The sequence below is a fragment of the Bos grunniens genome, chromosome 21, assembly GCF_055505025.1.
Source record: "Bos grunniens cultivar Pamir isolate PY7600 chromosome 21, Bosgru_T2T1.0, whole genome shotgun sequence".
Taxonomy (NCBI): Eukaryota; Metazoa; Chordata; class Mammalia; order Artiodactyla; family Bovidae; genus Bos; species Bos grunniens.
The window spans coordinates 3,211,330-3,233,315 of record NC_141185.1 but is presented as its reverse complement, the minus strand read 5'-3'; the positions used below and the strand labels follow the sequence as shown (position 1 = coordinate 3,233,315).

Here is a 21,986-nt window from a genome sequence, read left to right as displayed (position 1 = left end):
GATTCTTTACCATCTGAGTCACAAGGGAAGCTCAAAGTGAAAGTAAAGTTGCTCAGTCGTGTCCGACTCTTGCAACCCCATGGACTGTAACCTGCCAGGCTCCTCTGTCCAGGGGATTTTTCAGGCAAGAATACTAGAGTGTGTTGCCATTTCCTTCTCCAAGGGATCTTCCCAGCCCAGGGATTGAACTCCGGTCTTCCGCACTGCAGGCAGACTCTTTTATTGTCTGAGCTACCAGGGAAACCCATGTCTATCACATCTATCAGCTAAATAGGGGTATTCTTTCATTTTGATTTTTCATTACACACATATATAGAAATTGAGTTGAAACAACTTGTTTCCTGCAACTTTGCCGAAACTCATTCATTCTAACAACTTTTCGTAGGTACAGTAGATTTACTACACAGGTGATCATGTCATCTATGAATAAAAACAGTTTTAATTCTGCTTTCTCAACATGGATTCTTTTATTTCTGTTTGACTTTGGATTTTTATTTGAAATACCGAAAGCCTGTATTCCATGTCTGGTCCATCCCCACACAAGTATTTGTTGGCTTTATTTTTACTTTTAGATTTTGTGTAGCCTTAACATTGTTCTAAAAGTCAGACCCGTATTTAAAAACCATATAAAAAAGTGACTTAAAAGCAGTCACTCCCATCTGTTATCATACTCCTGTGTCCCTGTTCATTACACCCTGTTCCTATCCAGCCGGTAAATTCCACCTTTAATCTTGCCTTGTTCATAGTCTTGCCTTCCCACCATTCCATCAGTTTTCTTTAAAGTAGTTGCCCCACAGATTTTAGCAAAAGTGCAGAAATTCATTAAAATCAAGAATACGTTGTTATACAAAGTTATATAAAAGATAAGATTAAAAGATCTGGCAATTTCATAAGAGCACGAATTCTTAAACAAGTCTTTATAAATTTTATGAAAGTATGTTTATATTGGTGTGTGTGTTTAAGTTGAATTTTTTTCTGGAAGTAGATTGCAGAACTTTCATCATGTTTCAGAGGAATTTATTTAAAGAAAAAAAGGTCAAGTAAGAGAATGTCTTTAGAATGAATGAGTTTGGATCTAAATCAATCTAAAGACTGATTAGTGAGCCTTTTGTCTCTTGAGTCTTTTGTACCTTTTGAAGATAACATCTTAATTGTCTCTATTGTAATTTTTGACTGTTGTTTGTGGTCAGTCCAGTTGTACGAGTCATTTGTATATCTTTTGACCTACTGTTTTGTATCAGATTTTTAAGAATTTGAATGCACTTCACACATTTCCTTTCAGTTTAAATCTTTTTAAATGGTTGGTTATTCTTTCTAAAAGGCTTCCCTGGTGGCTCAATTGGTAAAGAATATGCCTGCAGCGCTGGAGATGTGGCTCTAATCCCTGGGTTGGGAAGATCCCGTTTAGGAGAGCGTGGCAACCCACTCAAGTATTCTTGCCTGAAGAATCCCCATGGACAGAAGAGCCTGGTGGGCTACAGTCCATGGGGTCGCAAAGAGTCGGACACTGAGCAACTAAACACATATGTAACATTCTTTTTTAAAGTTGTTAAAAGAATTTTTGAATTCCTGCTGTCAAATCACTAAAATACCCAGTACGCGAATGGCAGTGAAGGGTAAGGTTATTCAAAGCACACGTGAAAAATTCATAGTTGAAAAGAATCCTTGAACAACTTGCCACATGCAGCTTCCCGTGCCGCATCAGCTTCCGTTCTCTGTGTCCCCGTCTGGGCACAGAGCATCTTAGTCCGTGGTGATGAAACCCTCAGGCGCTGCAGCTGTCCTGGCTGAGGTGAGCTCAGTCCGGGTCTGCCTCCCAGCAGCTGAGTGACCTGTTCGTCTCCTCACCTAGCAAATGAGAATAGTAGTCACGCCTACCTCATATGTGCCTGTTTGTTACATAAATAAAAGTTTAGGTAGAAGAAGACTTGGAAGCAGAAATGTTTCCGCAAACTTCAGGACTCTTCCCCTGCACCCACCCATGTTAAATGCGCAGGTTCCAGTGGGGCAGATTTCAGGTGGCTGGGTGATGTCATCATCTTCTGAGGTTTAAAACAGACCAGAGTGGTGGTGTTAGTTGTCACTAGTTATGTCTGCTAAATTTTTAATAAGAATTTTCTTTTTTTATTTCTCCCAAGCCAAACTAGCAAGACGCAGTCAAGAACGAGACAATCTTGGAATGCTGGTCTGGTCACCTAATCAGAATCTATCAGAAGCAAAATGTAAGTTTTAAAGCACTTTTGTCTTCCATCTTTCTTATTTACTGCAAACTTTTAGACTTACCTTTGTAGCTAAAAGTCTATAGGTATATTACATTTATTTTGCATTTTTTAAGTAATTTGAGGAATCTGAAAATACGTTCTTTGTTGTATCCTGTCATAATGATTTAAAGATTCTTAAAGTATGGTTTCATAATTTACTTTATATGTAAAATGCGGAAATAGCTAATACTCTGAAGTAACTAGAAGGAAAGGTTCAGAGTGGAAAGAAAATGATAATACAGTGTATAACTCCTTCAGCTGGGAATTTATAGATCTATAAAGATGAAAAGTTGAACAGAAGATTACTTCGTGGAAGGATTGCAGAGGGCACATGCATTTACTGAAAACAGATTTCATGATGTACGGTTCGGCCTGGCCAGAGGCAGAGCTTGGCTCTTTTGTGTTTACATTTTGGGAGCATGAATATTCTGAGCTACTTTGGGGTTTCTTTTAAGGGGTGGGGATCCTAGAGTGAGATTAATTGTATTTCCCAAGTTTACCTTTTCACTTTTTCTGTCCCCTCTGCTCAGATGATCAGGCAAGAATAACTTTATATTTGATACATTGCCATAAATCTTTGCTGTTTTCAAAGTTTTTGTTTTTGTCATAGCTTTAAAGACAGAAAAAACCCTAAATTCCCCTCTTTGAGAATTATTCAGTGTGTGTGGGGTTGTCCATGGACAGAATTTATGGGGATTTGTGAACTTGGAAATCACATGCCTTTTTTTTTTTTTATGCTTTATGCATGGTTTTCTGGAGAAAACTGGGTTTTTCAAGGGCTCTTTGAAAGAAATTGGATAAGAATCAGTGTTCTAAAATGTGTTAGGGCTTAGAAAGCATCAGTGGTAAATGTTGGTCAGGAAACTTGAATTGTGAATGAAGGCTGTACTCTCAGGCTTCGATCAGAATTTGCCAGATTGTGTTTTACAGTCTATGTCAACAGGTTTCCTCCATCATGTAACAGTTAGAGGTGATGCATATTGAATGTACACCTCTTGTACAGGTAACACGCATGTTTGCACATTTAAGATGCAGAGAGCTCATATGGTAAAGAAATGTTTAATTTTGACCAAAAAGGATCTTTTTTTTTAAAATACAGTACCTTCTGTGGAGCACAGGAAATTCAACTACTCTTAGTAATGCTAAATTTAGCAAGAATAAAGTAATCTCAAATCTAAGATTTTTAGAGTATCTTAATTTTGCCTCTATGCCAAATCCTTTGACTGTGTGGATCACAATAAACTGTGGAAAATTCTTCAAGAGATGGGAATACCAGACCACCTGACCTGCCTCTCGAGAAACCTATATGCAGGTCAGGAAGCAACAGTTAGAACTGGACATGGAACAACAACAGCTTTCCAAATAGGGAAAGGAGTACGTCAAGGCTGTATATTGTCACCCTGCTTATTTAACTTATATGCAGAGTACATCATGAGAAACGCTGGGCTGGATGAAGCCCAGCTGGATGAAGCACAAGCTGGAATCAAGTTTGCCGGGAGAAATATCAATAACCTCAGATATGCAGATGACACTACCCTTAGGGCAGAAAGTGAAGAGGAACTAAAAAGCCTCTTGATGTGAAAGAAGAGAGTGAAAGTGAAAGAGGAGAGTGAAAAAATTGGCTTAAAGCTCAACATTCAGAAAACTAAGATCATGGCATCTGGTCCCATCACTTCATGGCAAATAGATGGGGAAACAGTGTCAGACTGTATTTTTGGGGGCTCCAAAATCACTGCAGATGGTGATTGCAGCCATGAAATTAAAAGATGCTTACTCCTTGGAAGGAAGGTTATGACCAACCTAGATAGCATATTAAAAAGCAGAGACATTACTTTGCCAACAAAGGTCCGTCTAGTCAAGGCTATGGTTTTTCCAGTGGTCATGTATGGATATGAGAGTTGGACTGTGAAGACAGCTGAGTGCCGAAGAATTGATGCTTTTGAACTGTGGTGTTGGAGAAGACTCTTGACAGTCCCTTGGACTGCAAGGAGATCCAGCCAGTCCATGCTAAAGGAGATCAGCCCTGGGTGTTCTTTGGAAGGACTGATGCTGAAGCTGAAACTCCAATACTTTGGCCACCTCATGCGAAGGGTTGACTCATTGGAAAAGAGTCTGATGCTGGGAGGGATTAGGGGCAGGAGGAGAAGGGGACAACAGAGGATGAGATGGCTGAATGGCATCACCGACTCGATGGACATGAGTTTGGGTGGACTCTGGGAGTTGGCGATGGACAGGGAGGCCTGGCGTGCTGTGATTCATGGGGTCGCAAAGAGTCGGACATGACTGATCGACTGAACTGAAACTAACAAGTATGGGTGCACCATAGTTTAGTCTTTTCTTCTTGTATTTTTATTCTTATTTTTTAAAAAGCACATTTCCTCCAAAAGTATCTCAATTAGGGTTATATTGAATTTGTGTTTTTTCAGTGAGAATTGATTTCCTTTACATTTTTATTGAGCCGTCTTGTGTGCCTGGTAGGTACCAGGAGGGAGGGATTCAGGAAGTTTATATTCTGATGCACAAAGAGGGGGGCAATGAAATGTAAACAGATCATTTATGTGTATTTTCTTTAGTCCAGCTGCTTCCTTTTAGTTGCAAAAACCTGGGATCTGGAAAAGTTAGGTCAAATGTTTAGGGTCCCTCAGCTAGTTAGTAGCCAATGTTGGCCTAGATTTCTGGTTTGAGCTCTTATGACACAGGTCTCCCTTGGTGTGCTGTCTGATTTAATAAACGAAAATATTTAAAGTATTACTTATATTACATAGTTGCTCTTGTGTGTGTGTAAGTAAAACTTCCTTAAGGAAAGATGCAACCTTTGGAGTATGCCTAGAAAATGTGCAGAGACGCATTTCATGTAGAGGAAATGTGGACAAGTCCAAGTAGCATAGATGAGAACAATGGCATTTGGGTATTATTATACACATTATTGTAGCAAATTACATGATTAAATGATGACATGATATTTAGGGGGCAAAGGCAGAAATGATGGTTCGGTCCTATAAGGGAATCTGGAGGTCGGGCAGTGAGAGAAACCGGAAATCATCACCTCTCCAAAGATAGCCACACTGGAAGGTTGGAATTTGCTGGCCGAACTTTAAAGAAAAAAATTAACGCTTTCAACAGGGTGGACATATAGAACTTAAAATCATGTCAAATTAGGGATTTTAAAGTAAGCTTTAGCTTTTAGGGGATGAGAACCCTCCTTGGACCTGCATATAAAAAGTTATTTCTGCATTAAGTCATATGACTTCAGCACCCGTTTTCAAAATTATAAGTGAAAGTTTCACAGGTATGTAGTAAATGCCTAAACTTTCATAGAAATATATATAGTAAACGTGTCGGGGTCTCTATTCACAACTTTCTAGATGACTGTAAGTTGAAGTCAGAAGACCTGACAGTTGCCACTAGGCGCCCTGGGGTCTGAGCCCACCTCTGCCCTCTGGACGCAACCAGAGCCCGCTCCCCTTGTCCTCATCCCTCTTGCTGAGTTCTCCATGGCGCTCTCCCCTCACTTCCTCCTGGGCATGGCTGAAGTGTCCCTGGGGGCCCTTCTTGACCACACACAGAGACCATACTGCCTGATCTCCCTTTCCTTGGTTCCACCTTTCTCCCCTGTTCATAACCCCTCAGCTGGAGGTGGGCTTGAAAGGAAGTTCTTTTACATGGTTGAAATTCACAACTCACAAATTTAGAAACTTCATTTTATATTAACAGTAACATAAAAAGCACATTTCTCCTCCTTTTTGTGGTTCTGATATTGGCGTAATTGTTTAAAATACAAAACCTTAAAATTTTGTGTTCACTGAGGTGGTTTCTGTCACATTAAAATTTGGGAACTGTTCTTTACACATCAGTGTTACTCTCTAATTCATTGATTCATCATAGTCACCTGGGATCATTATAAAAACAAACCCATAACATCAAGAGTACATTGGATTCTTTCCTTGATCTGAGTGTATTCATTTCCTGAAAACGAACCCAGCTGTATCCTTACATATGTGCTCTTCTCTACACACATCATACTTTACTAGACCATGCACACACACACATGTTCATAAACATGAACACAGATACATATTTATACACATACATTACAAAACAGGGTGGAACCCGAGTCAGTATTCTAAAGATGCTTATCAGACAGTTCTTATCAGTCAGGATTGGGAACTGTGAACTGGGACGCAGGTCTGGTGGTGTTCAGGGACTGAGTCGGTGCCTCTAAGTATTTATGTATATGTATATTTTTGTACAGAGAATTTATAAAAATACTTCTTATTTTACAAGTGGTGAAATGGACTTAGCTGCAAGTTCCTGATAGAAAAAGGACTCTTACTCATCGTCCAGGGCTGTTTGCACTATAGCTCACTGTGAGATTATAGGTGAAACAAGGGTTAGTCTTTTTCTCCCTCTTTTAATGTCAGGAAAAGTTGCCTTTAATTGAGGAAGATGCAGACCTTGTGAGCGTGGTTCCTTCCTCAGCTTGTGGCACAGAGCAGCTCCCGAGAGCAGACAGGACAGGCTTGAGGGCACAGCCGCCTGCTGGGGCTCGGCCGTCAGGTGCTCACGTGCTGCGACACGGGTGCAGGCGGCTAGCAGGCTAGTTGCCACTGCGTGCGTCTCATTCCTTGCCACAGACTTGGGGCGTGTTTAAGGAGAAAGATGGTTATTTTGATTAGTCACAACTAAATGTCCTTCATTCCAGTGATGATCAGTTTCTACAACAGAGAATATGCATATGCCTTTCTGGAAAATATACCAGTGTATAAGTACTAGAGTAAATGGGGAGGAGTGCACTTATCTTTTTATTGGAAAAAAATTTAATGCAACACACAAGCAAGTTTAAATCTAACAGTTAAATGGTTAGTCCTGGAAGGCATGATGGGCCGCCTACTCTTAGATGAGGAGGGCCCTGCAGCACTGAGGCGGGGGAGGACGTGATTCGGGGTGGACCAGGTAGGACTAGATGCTCGAGGCTGAATTCCATTGTGTTTCTTATTTCGCTTGATGAGATTGTGAGATTGGGCTGGATTTGTAGTGTTTACTGGGATGCAGAGGGTGGGGAAACTTTTTCTATAAAGTGGGCTTTTAACAAAACTACATGAAGAAATAGCTTTGTTGTAAAGGAAGCATGTTGTATCCCTGATGAAGAGGAACTGGTGCTTTCATCATAGTCTGGCTGAGTCCCTGGCTGATCTTACTTCTTAAGCCTACTACTCCCACCTCGAGATACCACGGGGATCGTTGAAATGTTGTAGTGATGTCTGTGCCCACCAGGTGGCACAATTGCTTTACCTAACTGATTCAAGCTCATTTTGATTCTCAGTGAGTTACGGTGATGATTCATTTCTTATTTTAATAGCTCAAGGAGACGCCACAATGTTTGTTATCATATTCTTGAAGAAAACTTTAGCATGCTGTTTTTGAGTTATGAGAGAGAAAGTGGTACAGTATCTCCTTTGCAGCACCTGCAGCTATAGTAAATTGGATGGTAAAAACTTTACAGCTGTCCTAAGGCTGTGGGTTTGTCCTCAGCAAAGGTGCCAGCCTCTTGCTCTGCATAGACTGTGCAGGATCACAAGTATTCCAGGTTGCTGCATTATCTGGGGAGGGAAGGGTGAGCTGTTACTGTGGCAGTTTTCTTCTGCATTCTTCCCAGTTCTGCAGTCGAATTTAAGATTCTTACTAATGATACTGGGAGCATTTAGATCATCGGGTTAGAAGATGAATATAGAAACTTGTGAAGCTTTGCTCAAGGCGGTCATCTGTCTGTTAGCCTCTGTCTCCGTCACGTCCTTCATCAACCACAGTTTTGTTTTCTTGACTCCATTCAAATGGAATGGACTGTGTTGCTGCCTTGCTCAGCATTCTCGCCATGGAGCTGTCTTTATCTGAAGTGAACCTCTCCTGACTCCCTTACTCAGGGGAGAGGATTGCTAACTGAGGTTTAACTCAATGGGTCCTGGGGCCAGACACTCGGGGTGCATTGATACAAGAGTCCTGTGTCTGCCTTTACCAGCTGTGTGACTCTGGCCAAGTGATCTAACCTCTCTGCACCTCAGTGTCTTCGTTTGTGGATAGGAGTGATAGTAGAACTATTGGAGAGGATTAAAAAGAGAAGCCTAGTAAAGAGCTTAGAACAGTGGCCCGCATGTAGCAGATTCTCAGACGTTAGTGACTTTTGTTAATCAGTACAGCTCCATGGGGTCGCAAAGAGTCGGACACGACTGAACTACTGAACTGAACTGAACAGCTGCTGAGGCTTCAGGAAGTTTCTCTTGAATGCCCGTCATCACCGTCACTGCATTCTCAGGCTGTCCCGCGACTGCGCTTGTTGCCATGTGTATTTACGTTCTCTTCTGTCACCTGTGTGTTGGTTCAGGGAACTGCAGGGAATCGTTTTTCTTTTGTATTTGGCCTGCTGTTTAATACAGTGTTCTGTACGTAGTGAGGGTAGTTCAGTAAATGTTTGACTAAGCTCTGTTAAATTTTGTACATTTTCTTGATGAGTCTTACACACATTCTACCTTTAAATGATGTTACCCCTCCAACAACTCATTCAGTTGTGCTATGCATAATGGTAAGTTGTTGTCAAAAAAGGCATGGTTTGTGTAGTTCTTTAAAGGATGCATCCATCATGATCTAAGATTGGACCATTCTTCCTGGCTGTTTCTGTAGGAGCTTTCAAGTTTTTAAAAACACGGCATTAGGCAATGATAGGATTGTTTTTAAAGCAGAATACACTTAACCCTGTGTCTGAGTCTCCTGCTTCTGATGCCAGATTAGAGTGTCAGCTAAGCTACACAAGGCAAGTCTGCCTGTGGCTCCCGATGACCCTGGTCCTGTCCCGAGCGCACTGGGGAAGGCTGCTGGGGGCGGAGCCTGGGCATTTCCCTAAGCCCCCGGGAACTTTGCTGTCAACCTGATCACACTCAGTCAGCCTCTCTGCCTGCAATGGCTGTTTGCCCCAGATTAGGATGAACTCTGGTTAACCTTTAATCTTCTAGAGACAAAATCAAGATTATTGTTGCCAGGTAATAGAAAGTGCTGGGAATGCCCCCCCAACTCCTGCCGCGTTCTTTGTCTCAGGCAGCTGGCACTTCTCTCGTTTCCCTTGTTTCATCTTTGTCCCCCACCTCAAGTATCCAGGCATCCTTTGTTTTTCATAGGAGCAGGTGGGAGTCAATTTTGTTTTCTGAGATTGAAAGCTCATTTTTGCTTAAAAAAGCCATGCGGGATGTTTTCAAAATGTTCCATTTTCCTCATGACCTGCCAAGAGCTCCTGGCAGGCTGTGTAAAGCAGCCAGGCAGGTGTTGGGGAGGGCCTTGGGAGCACAGAAGCTGAGGTGGGGGTCCCTGTCCACTGCTGCTGAGAGGGAACAGGGGCTGGGGACGGCTCAGAGAGGGCAGGCAGGGGAGACAGGCCTGTCACAGCACTGTCTGTGCCTGTGGCTGTACTGAATTCACGCTTGTCCAGAACGCTCTTTGAGTAGCAGGGGACCGGAGGCCTTCCCTCCATGGTGTAGTTTTCAGTCATGTGATAACCTAGCTCTGCTGGTGTGAGCAAGTTGCTGGGGGTAGCACAGTCTTAAATACGGTGCTTGTCAGGCACCACTGGATACGAACTCATTTTATCAACAGACAGAGCCAGGATTTGACCTGAGTCTTTCTTACCCCATACCTAACCTGTGCTGCCTCTCTTTACTTCCCTTTCTTTGTTTTAGTTAAGGTATAGTTAATTTACAGTATTGTGTTAATTTCAGGTGAAGAGCAAAGTGATTCAGATTTATATATATATATTTTTCCAGATTATTTTCCTTTATAACTTATTACAAGATACTAAATATAATCCTCTGTGCTATACAGTAAATCCTTGTTACTTGTCTTACTGTGTATAGTGGTTTGTATCTGTTAATCCCATGCCCCTAATTTATCTACCCCTTCCCTCTCTCCTTCGGTAACCATAAGTTTGTTTTCTGTCTGTGAGTCTGTTTATTTTATGTATAGATAGATTTGTATTATTTTTTTAGATTCCGCATACACATGATATATAATATTGGTCTTTTTCTGCCTGACCTCATTTAGTATAATAATCTCTAGGTTCATCCATGTTGCTGCAGATGGCAATATTTCATTCTTTTTTATGCCTGAGTAGTAGTCCATTGTATAAATACACTGCATCTCCTTAAGCCATCTGTTAGTGAGCACTTGGGTTGTTCCCGTGTCTCGGCTTTTGTAAAAACTGCTCCTGTGAACATTGGAGTGCCTCTGTCTTTTCCAGATACGTGTGCAGGAGTGGGATCGTGTGTTCTGTGGTAACAGAACCTCCGCACTGTTCTCCCTGGCTGCCACACCAGTTTACATTCCCACCAGCAGTGTGGGCGGGTGCACTTTTTCTCCACACTCTCTCCAGCATTTGTTATCTGTAGCCTTTTTGATGATATGTGCTGCCTTTCACCTTGCTAGAAAAAGAACCTAAGATGTTAACATTGTACATATCACAGTCCGCTAGCATCCATTCAGCAAACGTTTGTCTAGCTTTTATTGAACACTGGGCAGGGGGACAATGAAAGAATAAAGAACTGGGTTTTCACTGGCAGGTGTCAGACGGTAGTCCTTTTCTAAGCTGCAAGGCCCCCGTATGTTCACTTATTTCATCGGACCTTCAAGGCCAGGTGATGTCACCTCAGTAGCTGTGATACAGTTCTTTCTCCCTTTGCTTTAGGTTTGAGTCCTGAGGGTGGTCTCTAAGAGCACCTAGAAGATGTGACTTAAAAAGCCACCTTATGCTGTTTGCTGTTGTTGCTCAGTCGCTAAGTCACATCTGACTCTTTGCGGCCCGATGAACTGCAGCATGCCAGGCTTCTCTGTCCTCTGTCTCCCGGAATTTGCTCAAACTCATGTCCATTGACTCGGTGATGCCATCAACCATCTCATCCTCTGTCACCTGCTTCTCCTTTTGCCTTCAATCTTTCCCAGCATCAGGATCTTTTTCAATGAGTCGGCTTTTCGCATCAGGTGGCCAAAGTATTGGAGCTTCAGCATCAGTCCTTCCAATGAGTATTCAGGGTTAATTTCCTTTAGGATTGACTGGTTTGATCTTCTTGAAGTCAGACTTCAAGGGACTGTCAAGAATCTTCTCCAGCACCACAGTTTAAAAGCATCAATTCTTCCGTGCTCAGCCTTCTTTATGGTCCAACTCTCACATCCATACATGACTACTAGAAAAACCATAGCTTTGACTATGCACACCTTTGGTGGCAAAGTGATATCTCTGCTTTTTAATATGCTGTCTGGGTTTATCATAGCTTTCCTTCCAAGGAGCAAGTGTCTTTTAATTTCATGGCTATAGTCATCATCCACAGTGATTTTTGAGCCTAAGAAAAGAAAATTTGTTACTATTTCCACTTTTCCCCCTTCTGTTTGCCATGAAATGATAGAACCGGATAGATCTTAGTTTTTTGCATGTGGAGTTTCAAGCCAGCTTTTTCATTCTCCTCTTTCACCTTTATCAAGAGGCTCTTTAGTTTCTCTTCACTTTCTGCCATTAGAGTGGTGTCATCTGCATATCTGAGGTTGTTGGTATTTCTCCCGGCAATCTGTGTACAACATGGCACGTATTACATCCACATTTAGCAGCAGCAGCCTGGGATCCACTGTTTTAGTCTGTTTTACTGGTCCTACCACCAGTTAATTTCTTATATAAAAACAAAAGAACAGATAAAGATAGAAAAAGCATCTAAAGGATGGTTTTGTTTCCCTTGTAAGGTTTTTAGGTAAATCTGATCAGAAACAATGGGGACCATTTTAGTGGACTGTTACTGATGTAGCAGACTGTGGTTCTGCCCTGAGAGGGTGGGCAGGGCAGGCTCCCAAGGGCTCCTGCATAACAGCCGGCCTGTGTGTTTACTTGCCTAAAGATCATGTGACTGACTGGGGATCACATGACTGAATGTGTGCACACACCACACATTCCATATCTGTTAAGGTAAGTAATAGCTTCTGGAAACCTGTATGCTCACAGAGACTAAATAGCAGAAGTTTGAGGTGCGTTTATTGTTCATTCAGCAGATATTTATAAAAAGAAGGAACCCATAAAGCAGACCTCCAGGGCTGACCATCAGTTGACTCTAGTTTCTTTTTCTTTCTTCCTCTCACGTGTTCTTGACTTGAGCACATCTCATTACCTGGCTTTTGTCCTCTGACCTGAGGTCCACCCCTGGGGTCTGGGGTGCCTTGGGCAGCATTTAGGCTTCTCTCAGGCAGCCATGCAGCCACCAGCTTTAGCAACCTTACTTTTCAAGGCTTTTTTTTTTTTTAAAGAACCTTCCATCATTTTTCTGTTATTTGGCATAATACCCTGTTGTGAAGTAATAAGCAAGGGATGTACTTTGAAACATTTCAGCCCCCAATTAAAAAATCACCAGTTTCAACTTTGGGGATAAACGAGGGCCTTTATCATTTACTGACTCTCAGGTAAATTGGAATTTTACTCAGTGGAGTAGCCAGTCAGTTTGTGAGTATATTAGATGTAAAAAAAAAAAAAACCCAGAAAATTAGTGCCTTACTATTAAAATGCACTATATGTAGTTACTGTCTGAATTAAATTGGGTCTTTTGTCAGTGGAAAAAAATCCCCCCTGGTATTAGAACATATGCTAAAGAATTTGCATTCACTCTCAGAGGTGATTTCTGTTTCCCACTTGGTGGTCAGCTTGACCGCAGCTAGGGAGGATGGTGCGGTGGAGCTGGATCGCGTGCTGAGACCAGGCGCTGTGACTCTCTCAGGCGTCTTCTGCTGGCTCTGTCGCCCTCAGCCTGTCCCTCAGCTCGGGTCTGGTCGTTGCCCCTGGAAAGTGAGATCTGAGGGAAGGGCCTTGTGTTTGTTTCCTGCAATTCTGTGCTCCCTGCGTTTTCCTTTCTGAGTTCGCCTTGCTTTTGTAGTTGGTAAGGAGAGTCACACAGGAGCAGAAGGAGGTGCTGTTTGTTAGCGGTCTCTTCCTGTTCTGGGGGCAACCTGGGACGTGTAGTTCCTGGGGTTTATCTCCTAGATTTTCTTTAACATGAAAGTAGGTTGCTTGCTCTTCCATCTGAGAATAAACCCCCATTTCATATTTCTTTTTATTTATAAATAATTATGTTTTCAAGTACCAAAGTAATATTTGCTTATCATAGAAAATTTAAGTAGAACCTTGTTTTAAAAAAAGAAAAAACCAGAATCATAACCTCACCATCCAGAAATAAGTACTGTGAGTATTTATTTGTTCAGCCACTTCTCTGTGAGATCTATATATGTAAGATCCATAACGAGGTGACACTGTACAACTCTGCTTCGCTCCTGTCTTGCCTTTGTCTTTATCCTCGTGCATGGCAGGCCTGAGTATATATATAGTCAACAGCAGTTCTGGTGCCTGTAGACCGTGCCCTCCTGCTCTTGTTCACGGCCTCCTGTCTTGTTTTTCAGTGGATGAATACATCGCCATTGCCAAAGAGAAGCATGGGTACAACATGGAGCAGGTAATGGTGGGATTTTGTTGTTGTTAAAAATGGGTTTTATAGCTCAGTTGTTAGGTGTCTCGTGTTCTGTGTGTTAGGCAGCATGGTTTCCTCATTAGCCGTGTCTGGTGGTTACTGGCAGTGCTACAGGGGCTCTGATCTACTTGTTACTGCCTGAGATGAGCAGTAGAGACCCTTGGCCTGGAGGGGCGTCTGTGGGCTCCGCCGGTCCTCCCTGCTCAGGTCAGCAGCTGTTCTTAGTGGGTACTTGGGCACAGTGCTTTCTTACTTGAATATATGATTTGTTTCTTGATCTTGTGGTTTCTTGACTCATGTTGTCACACTCAAGTCTACTCAGACCTGTTTTAATTGTTTTGAATCATTTTTCAGGTTGTAAAATTTTACTCAGGTGTTAAGAATTGTTTGGAGCCAATTAATGAGAAATCCACAAGATTAATTTTTCTCCAGAAGCATGATATCTTATTTCAACCTTATTTTTAGTTACAGTTTTTTTCAGATTATCACCTTAAGTCAGATTAATACTTTCCTTTGTATTGATCTAGATTTTACAGCCTGTAAATAATCTTGTTTCATTTACCCTAATGCCCAAGGATACCACTAATTTTGGTTACATAGACATGGACCCTTTCTTTCTGCCATGGCCTCACTTTTGGTTGTTTTATCTGGTAGAACTGTTAGGGAAGGCAGTTACAAGAAGGTAGTTCCAGAATCTTTTGAAGCAAGAAATGTATGTCTCTTTCTCCAAAACCTGCTCTTGAACCTCACAAAGCTGCTTAGAAAATCTTTAATTTTTCATTTTGTTTAGAAAGTGTAACTATTATTGGGTGACTGCTAAGTGCACTTGTATGAAATTTGTAAGTATTTTGGTCTCCCAAAGTATGATTATTTCCACTGTAAAGTAGAATTGCGGGGAGTTTTCTTAGAAAAGTATTCCTGAATTCTCTTGTTTCTACTTTGTTCCTTACTCATTTGTATTTTTTTTCTTTTCTGGGCTGAAAAACGAAACTCTTTATATTTGAACTTTTTGGCCAAAGGAAAACAGTGGTGTGCTTTTTGAGTCACTTTCTCTTTTCATGTCCACTGGCACTAGAGTGTGACCCTTTTACGAGCGCAGATTCCAGAGCCCGCTGCTTCTGCCATTGTCCACTGTGACCATCAGCAAGTTACTGGGTTTCTCAGGCCCCTGTATTCCAGTTTGAGTCATGAGAAGATGGGGACTTACCTTGTGGGGCCTGAGCTGGACGGGTTAGTGCACAGAGGGGCACAGCAGCAGTGTCTGTGAGTTCCCATGTGTGTTCGTCAGGGTGTAAAATGTGCTTCCCTTTGCCAGCCTCATTTCCACGATGTTTTAGTCACATTGTTGGTCTAAAAATTTCACTGATACTATTTTTCTAGGCTCTTGGGATGCTCTTTTGGCATAAGCATAATATTGAAAAATCATTGGCTGATTTGCCCAACTTTACCCCCTTCCCAGATGAGTGGACTGTGGAAGATAAAGTCTTGTTTGAGCAAGCCTTTAGTTTTCACGGGAAAACTTTTCATAGAATCCAACAAATGGTGAGTAGGTGAGACCACTGTGTGTGTGCGCCAGCGCCCCAGAAGGGCTGCCCTCCTCCAGTGTGAAAGGTCCTGTGTTTGGTGCAGTGGGAGCTGCTGGGTGGGCAACATTTCCCCGCATCTCCCCGCTTGATAGCCCCTCGGCCCAGCTCTTGGGTCAGGACTGCCCAGAGTGTCCTGAGAGAAAGGGTCTCTTGACGGGGAATGGGTGAGGCGCAGCATCGGAGGCACTGTCTCCCTGAGGAGTTCTGCCGATCCCTCACGTTTTAGAATGGTATTTGGTGGACTCCTACCATGAACACTAATTGACGGTCACATTAGTGTTAAAATGAATTCCTTAAAAAACAACCTAGAAATTGTTAGAAGCTTCAGCTGTGTGAAAACCCTGATTCATCTTAAACTGACTCTGCAGTCTTTCATGGGCCAAGTTTCACTTGGAGTCAAAACTTCAGTCGTTTGAAACTGTATCGATGAGGGTTCTATGAATTCAGAGAAAAATGACTGTGACTTACGACATTTCTGAATATGTGAGCGTGATCCTTAGAAAATATATATACATACATTTGATTTTTAAAGATTAAACCTGAACCAGCTCATCTCTTCTGTCTAGCTTCCTGATAAATCTATAGCAAGTCTGGTGAAGTTCTACTACTCCTGGAAGAAGACGAGGACTAAAACCAGCGTGATGGACCGCCACGCTCGGAGACAGAAGCGTGAGCGGGAGGAGAGGTCAGTAGGCACGGGTGGTGTCCCAGCCGTCCGGGGAGCTCTGACGGCCCTGGCATCTCTAGGAGCAGGTGGACACACAGAGGAAAGGGAGGGGAACCAGTTTCCCCAGGGCCTTCAGAGCGGACCCAAAATTTACACAGATGAGCTGCGTTCAGGGTGTTAACGTTCTGAAGGCATCTTTCCTCAGCACTCTGCAGTCACAGTGAGTGAACTTCCCCACACGTTCCTCTCTTCCCCTTAGGGGGGTGTATTCTTTAGCAAAAAGGAATCTCTTACTTCCCGGGTTGAAATTTACTCATGTACTTCTGCAGGATTCAGCTGACATGTTTTTATGTCTGATTTGTTAAAAATCTGCAGCTGAGATTTCCTTCCTCCCTTTCTCGACCATCTGTTTTGTGTATGTGAGCAAGAGCGCTGGTAGGGGATCCTTTTATGACTTCTTTATAAGGAGCTTAGTCTTAGGGACAGCTCAGTGTGCAGGACACACCTGAGATGCCACACCCGCAGCCTTTTGTACACAGAGGCATGGAAGCGGCCTGTGCTCACCCACAGAAGTGGGTTCTGGTCTCAGTGAGAGGCCTGCTGGTGGGGTCCATGCACTCATCCCCAGGCCTCTGTCTCCTCAGGTCTGAAGGCAAGACACAGAATGGGTTTTGTGTTAGTGGGAATATAGGTGGCTTTTAAAAATTATGTTTCTATATTACTTTTATAAATTAACAATGCAAAAATAAAATGAAGGAATAAAGTAAACTCTATGATCTTCATGGCCCTGTCTCAGAAGAGTGTTTTATGATTTCAAATGAAAGGAATGATGTGTGGGGACAAGTCGATAATCAGGTGTCACTTCTGGAGAATTCTAAGGTCTGGGCACAAGTATAAAATGAGAGCAATGTGAAGAACATGTGCAGAGCTCTTTCCAGCTGTAAGATTCTGTGAAATTGTTGACCTTGACAGTCTGCATATTTTTTGGTCTGTATCACGTGTAACCAGTGGGTCTATTTATGGGTCAGTACTCTCTGTAACCAAAGAAAAGCAGCAAACTATTGAATTTGTTTTTAGTGTTAGCAACTTTTCATTAACATTTTTTGTTTTTATTATACCTTAGGTTTAATTCACTGTTTGTGAAGTAAATCTATTACTACAAACAGGTGCAGTTTACTAAGCTGGAATCAGAATTAAATCTAAAAAAGAAAGATTGGGATTTGTCATCCTTGAGGATGGAACCATAATGGTTTGGCGAACATGCCCGAGTTCTCACTTTCCGTCCGCCTACGGGTGCTCCTGTCTGCCCTGTGCACCTGTACCACCATCAGGACGCAGACAGAGGAGGGACACGGGCCCCTGGAAGACCCCAGGAGACAGCTGACTTTCTGGCGGGACCTGCCCGTGAAGGGAATGGCAGGGCCGGGGAGAATCCCCTCCGCCCCCAGCCCTTTCTCCTCTCAGCGCCTTCCTCAGCCAGAACTGCTTACAGTGTGGGCCTGGGTGAGAGAGAAGAGGACGGGGTGCCGGTGGGCGTCCCACCGGGGCGGGCCCATGAGACAAGGGGTGTTGACACTTGAAGCCCTGAGTGCTGTGCCACCAGCCCTGCTCAGCTGGCTTTAGCTGCGGGTAGACATGGCAGCTGTCTGGCCTCTGGGAGCCGTCATGCTCATTTTTTGTAAAGCTCCTACCCCGGACAGAGCTTCTTTGTTTTTTTAATACTTCATGGAAGAATATAAACAAAAGCATTTGAAGCACCGTATCGGTGTGAGCGTTCTTTTTGAAGTTCACTTTGAGTTTTTTAGGCCACCAGAAACTTTCTCAAATTCTCAGAATTGTGTAGCTGTGGGTACACAGATGGGACATGAAAATGAGTTTTTACTTGTGGGTGAATTTATTCTCAATATCATGAACCTGTATTCTTGAATAATTTCTCAGTTATATCTAATGATCATGTCCTGGTCCTCTACTAGATAATTAAGGAGAATTAAAGTCTTAAATTTGATATTTTTAGTTGAGAGAAAACACTTTACAAATATAAAGTGACAATGTTCTAGGCTTGGTTTGGGAGGTAGAAACCTATTTCAATAGCTTTTTTAATCATTTAGACTAAAAGAACTATGGCGTTGGTATTTTATTTGAATTGTAAAAACATTTTTCTCAACATTCTGAAAACATATACTAATTTTATATTAAATCAATTTCTTGCTTATATTTGTATATTAAATAGAATTAGCACAAAATAATCTTTGAGTAACTTGTTTTTGTCTTCCAGTGAGGATGAACTGGAAGAAACAAATGGAAATAACCCCATTGACATGGAGATTGATCAAAACAAGGAAAGCAAAAAGGAGGTATTTTTTCCCCTAGTATTATTAAGGCAAATACATTTCATTTACTAGTTTCAAAGTAAAGCGTTCTTTTTCCTTAGTCTACTTAATATATTAAGTGCCACATGGGAGACTTCCCTGGTGGCTTCCCTGGTGACTCAGACGGTAAAAAGTGTCTGCCTACAATGCGGGAGACCCGGGTTCGATCCCTGGGTTGGGAAGATGCCGTGGAGAAGGAAATGGCAGCCCACTCCGGTATTCTTGCCTGGGAAATCCCATGGACAGAGGAGCCTGGCAGGCTGCAGTCCATGGGGTCACAAAGAGTTGGACACGAGTGAGCGACTTCACTTTCAGGAGACATCATGGTATGTATGAGTTTTTAAACAATATTACCAATAACCTCAGATATGCAGATGACACCACCCTTATGGCCGAAAGTGAAGAGGAACTCAAAAGCCTCTTGATGAAAGTGAAAGAGGAGAGTGAAAAAGTTGGCTTAAAGCTCAACATTCAGAAAACGAAGATCATGGCATCTGGTCCCATCACTTCATGGCAAATAGATGGGGAAACGGTATCAGACTTTATTTTTGGGGCTCCGAAATCACTGCAGATGGTGATTGCAGCCATGAAATCAAAAGACGCTTACTCCTTGGAAGGAAGGTTATGACCAACCTTGATAGTATATTCAAAAGCAGAGACATTACTTTGCCAACAAAGGTCCGTCTAGTCAAGGCTATGGTTTTTCCAGTGATCATGTATGGATGTGAAAGTTGGACTGTGAAGAAAGCTGAGCTCCGAAGAATTGATGCTTTTGAACTGTGGTGTTGGAGAAGACTCTTGAGAGTCCCTTGGACTGCAAGGAGATCCAACCAGTCCATTCTGAAGGAGATCAGTTCTGGGTGTTCTTTGGAAGGAATGATGCTAAAGCTGAAACTCCAGTACTTTGGCCACCTCATGCGAAGAGTTGACTCATTGGAAAAGAGTCTGATGCTGGGAGGGATTGGGGGCAGGAGGAGAAGGGGATAACAGAGGATGAGATGGCTGGATGGCATCACTGACTCGATGGACATAGTTTGGGTGAACTCCAGGAGTTGGTGATGGACAGGGAGGCCTGGCATGTTGCAATTCATGGGGTCGCAAAGAGTCGGACACGACCTAGCGACTGAACTGAACTGAACTGAACCTTGCTTTATAGAACTTAAGAGTTTTGTTTGCCAAGAAATATAAGAAAGGAAGCCTTAAAGGGGAAGATGGCATTAATGAGAGGTTTTCTGTAGGGTAGCAGTCCTCACTGCCCTCTTTGCTGGGCACTCGCTCAGCAGGTTAGAAAGGGGCCTCTTGCCCTCCTCTCGGCCGTGGGCTCCTTCCTCCTGTGGGCGCCCGGGGCCTGTGCCCTCTAGGTCATGGAGAAACTTTAATCTCTCTCACGTTTTAAAAACCATGATGCCAGAGGTGTTTAGTCTCTGGATTCAAGAGACCCACAAACCCCTACAATTATATATGACTTTGGGGGGTATATTTATAGCATTTATTTATTATAAACTGTTCACTGAGAACAAGGGGGTATCTGGGTGATCTTAGCCTTTGAAATGAGGGTGATAAACTTGGATTCTTTTGCTGATTCATAACTGAATAAAGCACGTGTAGGATCCCTGAGGACCCTCTGAGGACACCAGGCCTTGTCACTGTGGCCCAGTGGAAACCCCCACAATGCAGACCTCCCTGCAGGCGGTCCCTGATGCGGCCCCCACCGCTTGGGTAGAGGTCGCAAGCCCTCTGGTGTCCGTCCGCTGGAGTCCCATTCAGGCTGGAGTGTGGAATCCCAGCATTGGTATTACTTGTACATGTGTTCAAATAAGTGTCTGTTGTTTCATTAAAATCTAAAAGTTTCTGTCTCAGAAGGTACTGAAGTATGAAAAAAAGAAAAGAGTCTAGACATACCTAAACTAAAAATATACCAGTAATAAATGTTTTTTTATAGATATGTAGGAAATAACAGCTAAACAAAAGGGAAAAAATGAAAATGATTTATAACATCATCACCCTTTATCAGGTCTTTGGTAAAGAAGCCGCCTGCCAATGCAGGAGTGAAAGTGAAAGTTGCTCAGGCAACCCCATGGACTATACAGTCCATGGAATTCTCCAGGCCAGAATACTGGAGTGGGTAGCCTTTCCCTTCTCCACGGGATCTTCCCAACCCAGGGATCAAACCCAGGTCTCCAGCATTGTAGGCAGATTCTTTACCAGCTGAGCCACAAGGGACGCCCAAGAACACTGGAGTGGGCAGCCTATCCCTTCTCCAGCGGATCTTCCCGACCCGGGAATCTGACTCAGGGTCTCCTCCACCGCAGGCAGATTCTCTACCAGCTGAGTCACCAGGGAAACCTACCAGTGCAGGAGGCGTGGGTTTAATCCCTGGGTCAGGGAGATTCCCTGGAGGGGAAATGGCAACCCACTCCAGTATCTTTCCTAGAGAATCCCATGGACACAGGAGATGTGGGATGTGGGACACAGTCCATGGGGATGCAAAGAGTCAGACACGACTGAAGCGACGAAGCACCTACCCATTATCACTGTTAACATTTTGGTGACTCTTTGAGATGACCTTCTTTGTAAAATATGTGTGTGTGCCTGCTCAGTCACTTCAGTCATGCCTGACTCCTTGCCACCCCATGGACTGTAGCCCGCCAGGCTTCTCTGTCCATGGATTCTCCAAGCAAGAATACTGAAGTGGGTTGCCATATTATATAGTTCCCTGTGCTATGTTTTTGGACCATGTTTTTGCATTAAATATATAAAGCTTGTCTCTGCTAGTCCCAAACTCCCAATCCAACCACCTCTCCCCCCAGCAACCGCAAGTCTGTTCTGTATGTGATTCTGTTTGTTTCATAGATAAGGTCATTTGTGTTCTATTTTAGATTTCACATATAAATGAAATCGTGTGATACTTGCCTCTCTCTGTGTTGCTTCACTTAGTATGATCCTCTCGTTGCGCTCATGTTGTGGCAGATAGCATTGTTTCCTTCTTACGGCTGAGGAGTCGTCTCCCGCTCTTCCCCAGTAGCACATTGGACGCTTCCGACCTGGGGGGTCTCATCGTGCGGTGTCATGTCTGTTTGCCTTTTTATGCGCTTCGTGAGGTTCTCAGGGCGAGTATACTGGCGGGAGGTGCGGGGTGGTGTGCCATCCCCTCTTCCAGTGGATGACGTTTTGTCAGAACTCTGCTGTGACCCATCCATCTTGGGTGGCCCTGCACAGCATGGTGTGTAGCTTCCTTGAGTTAAACAAGCCGTTCACCGTGATAAGGCAGTGATTCCGGTGTATGTGTACCACGTCTTGTTCTATCCCTTCATCTTGTCAGTGGACGCTTGGGTTGTCTCCATGGCTTGTCTGTTGTGCATAGTGCTGCTGTGAAGAGAGGGGTGCACGTATCTTCCGGATTACAGATTTGTCCTTATATATGCCCAGGAGTGGGGTCACTGGACCACGTGGCAACACTGTTTCTAGTTTCTTGAGGAATGCTACTGCTAAATCTTGATGTATTTTTATGTTGAATATATTTGTATGCATAGCAGTATGTTTGTTATTCTGTCACAAATCTTTTATAATTGAGT

The 21,986-nt window shown here is 43.1% G+C and overlaps 1 protein-coding gene across 2 annotated transcripts in view; it reads left to right on the top strand.

Annotated features, from left to right (window-relative positions):
* Positions 1 to 21,986, top strand: part of RCOR1 (REST corepressor 1) — a 120,110-nt gene that overhangs the window by 81,909 nt on the left and 16,215 nt on the right. For both annotated transcript variants that reach the window (XM_086362819.1, XM_086362820.1), the window contains 5 exons: positions 2,139 to 2,222; positions 13,722 to 13,774; positions 15,170 to 15,331; positions 15,942 to 16,060; positions 18,318 to 18,396. In XM_086362819.1, coding sequence (XP_086218945.1) covers positions 2,139 to 2,222; positions 13,722 to 13,774; positions 15,170 to 15,331; positions 15,942 to 16,060; positions 18,318 to 18,396 — 497 coding nt within the window. The remainder of the gene's footprint in view (positions 1 to 2,138; positions 2,223 to 13,721; positions 13,775 to 15,169; positions 15,332 to 15,941; positions 16,061 to 18,317; positions 18,397 to 21,986) is intronic.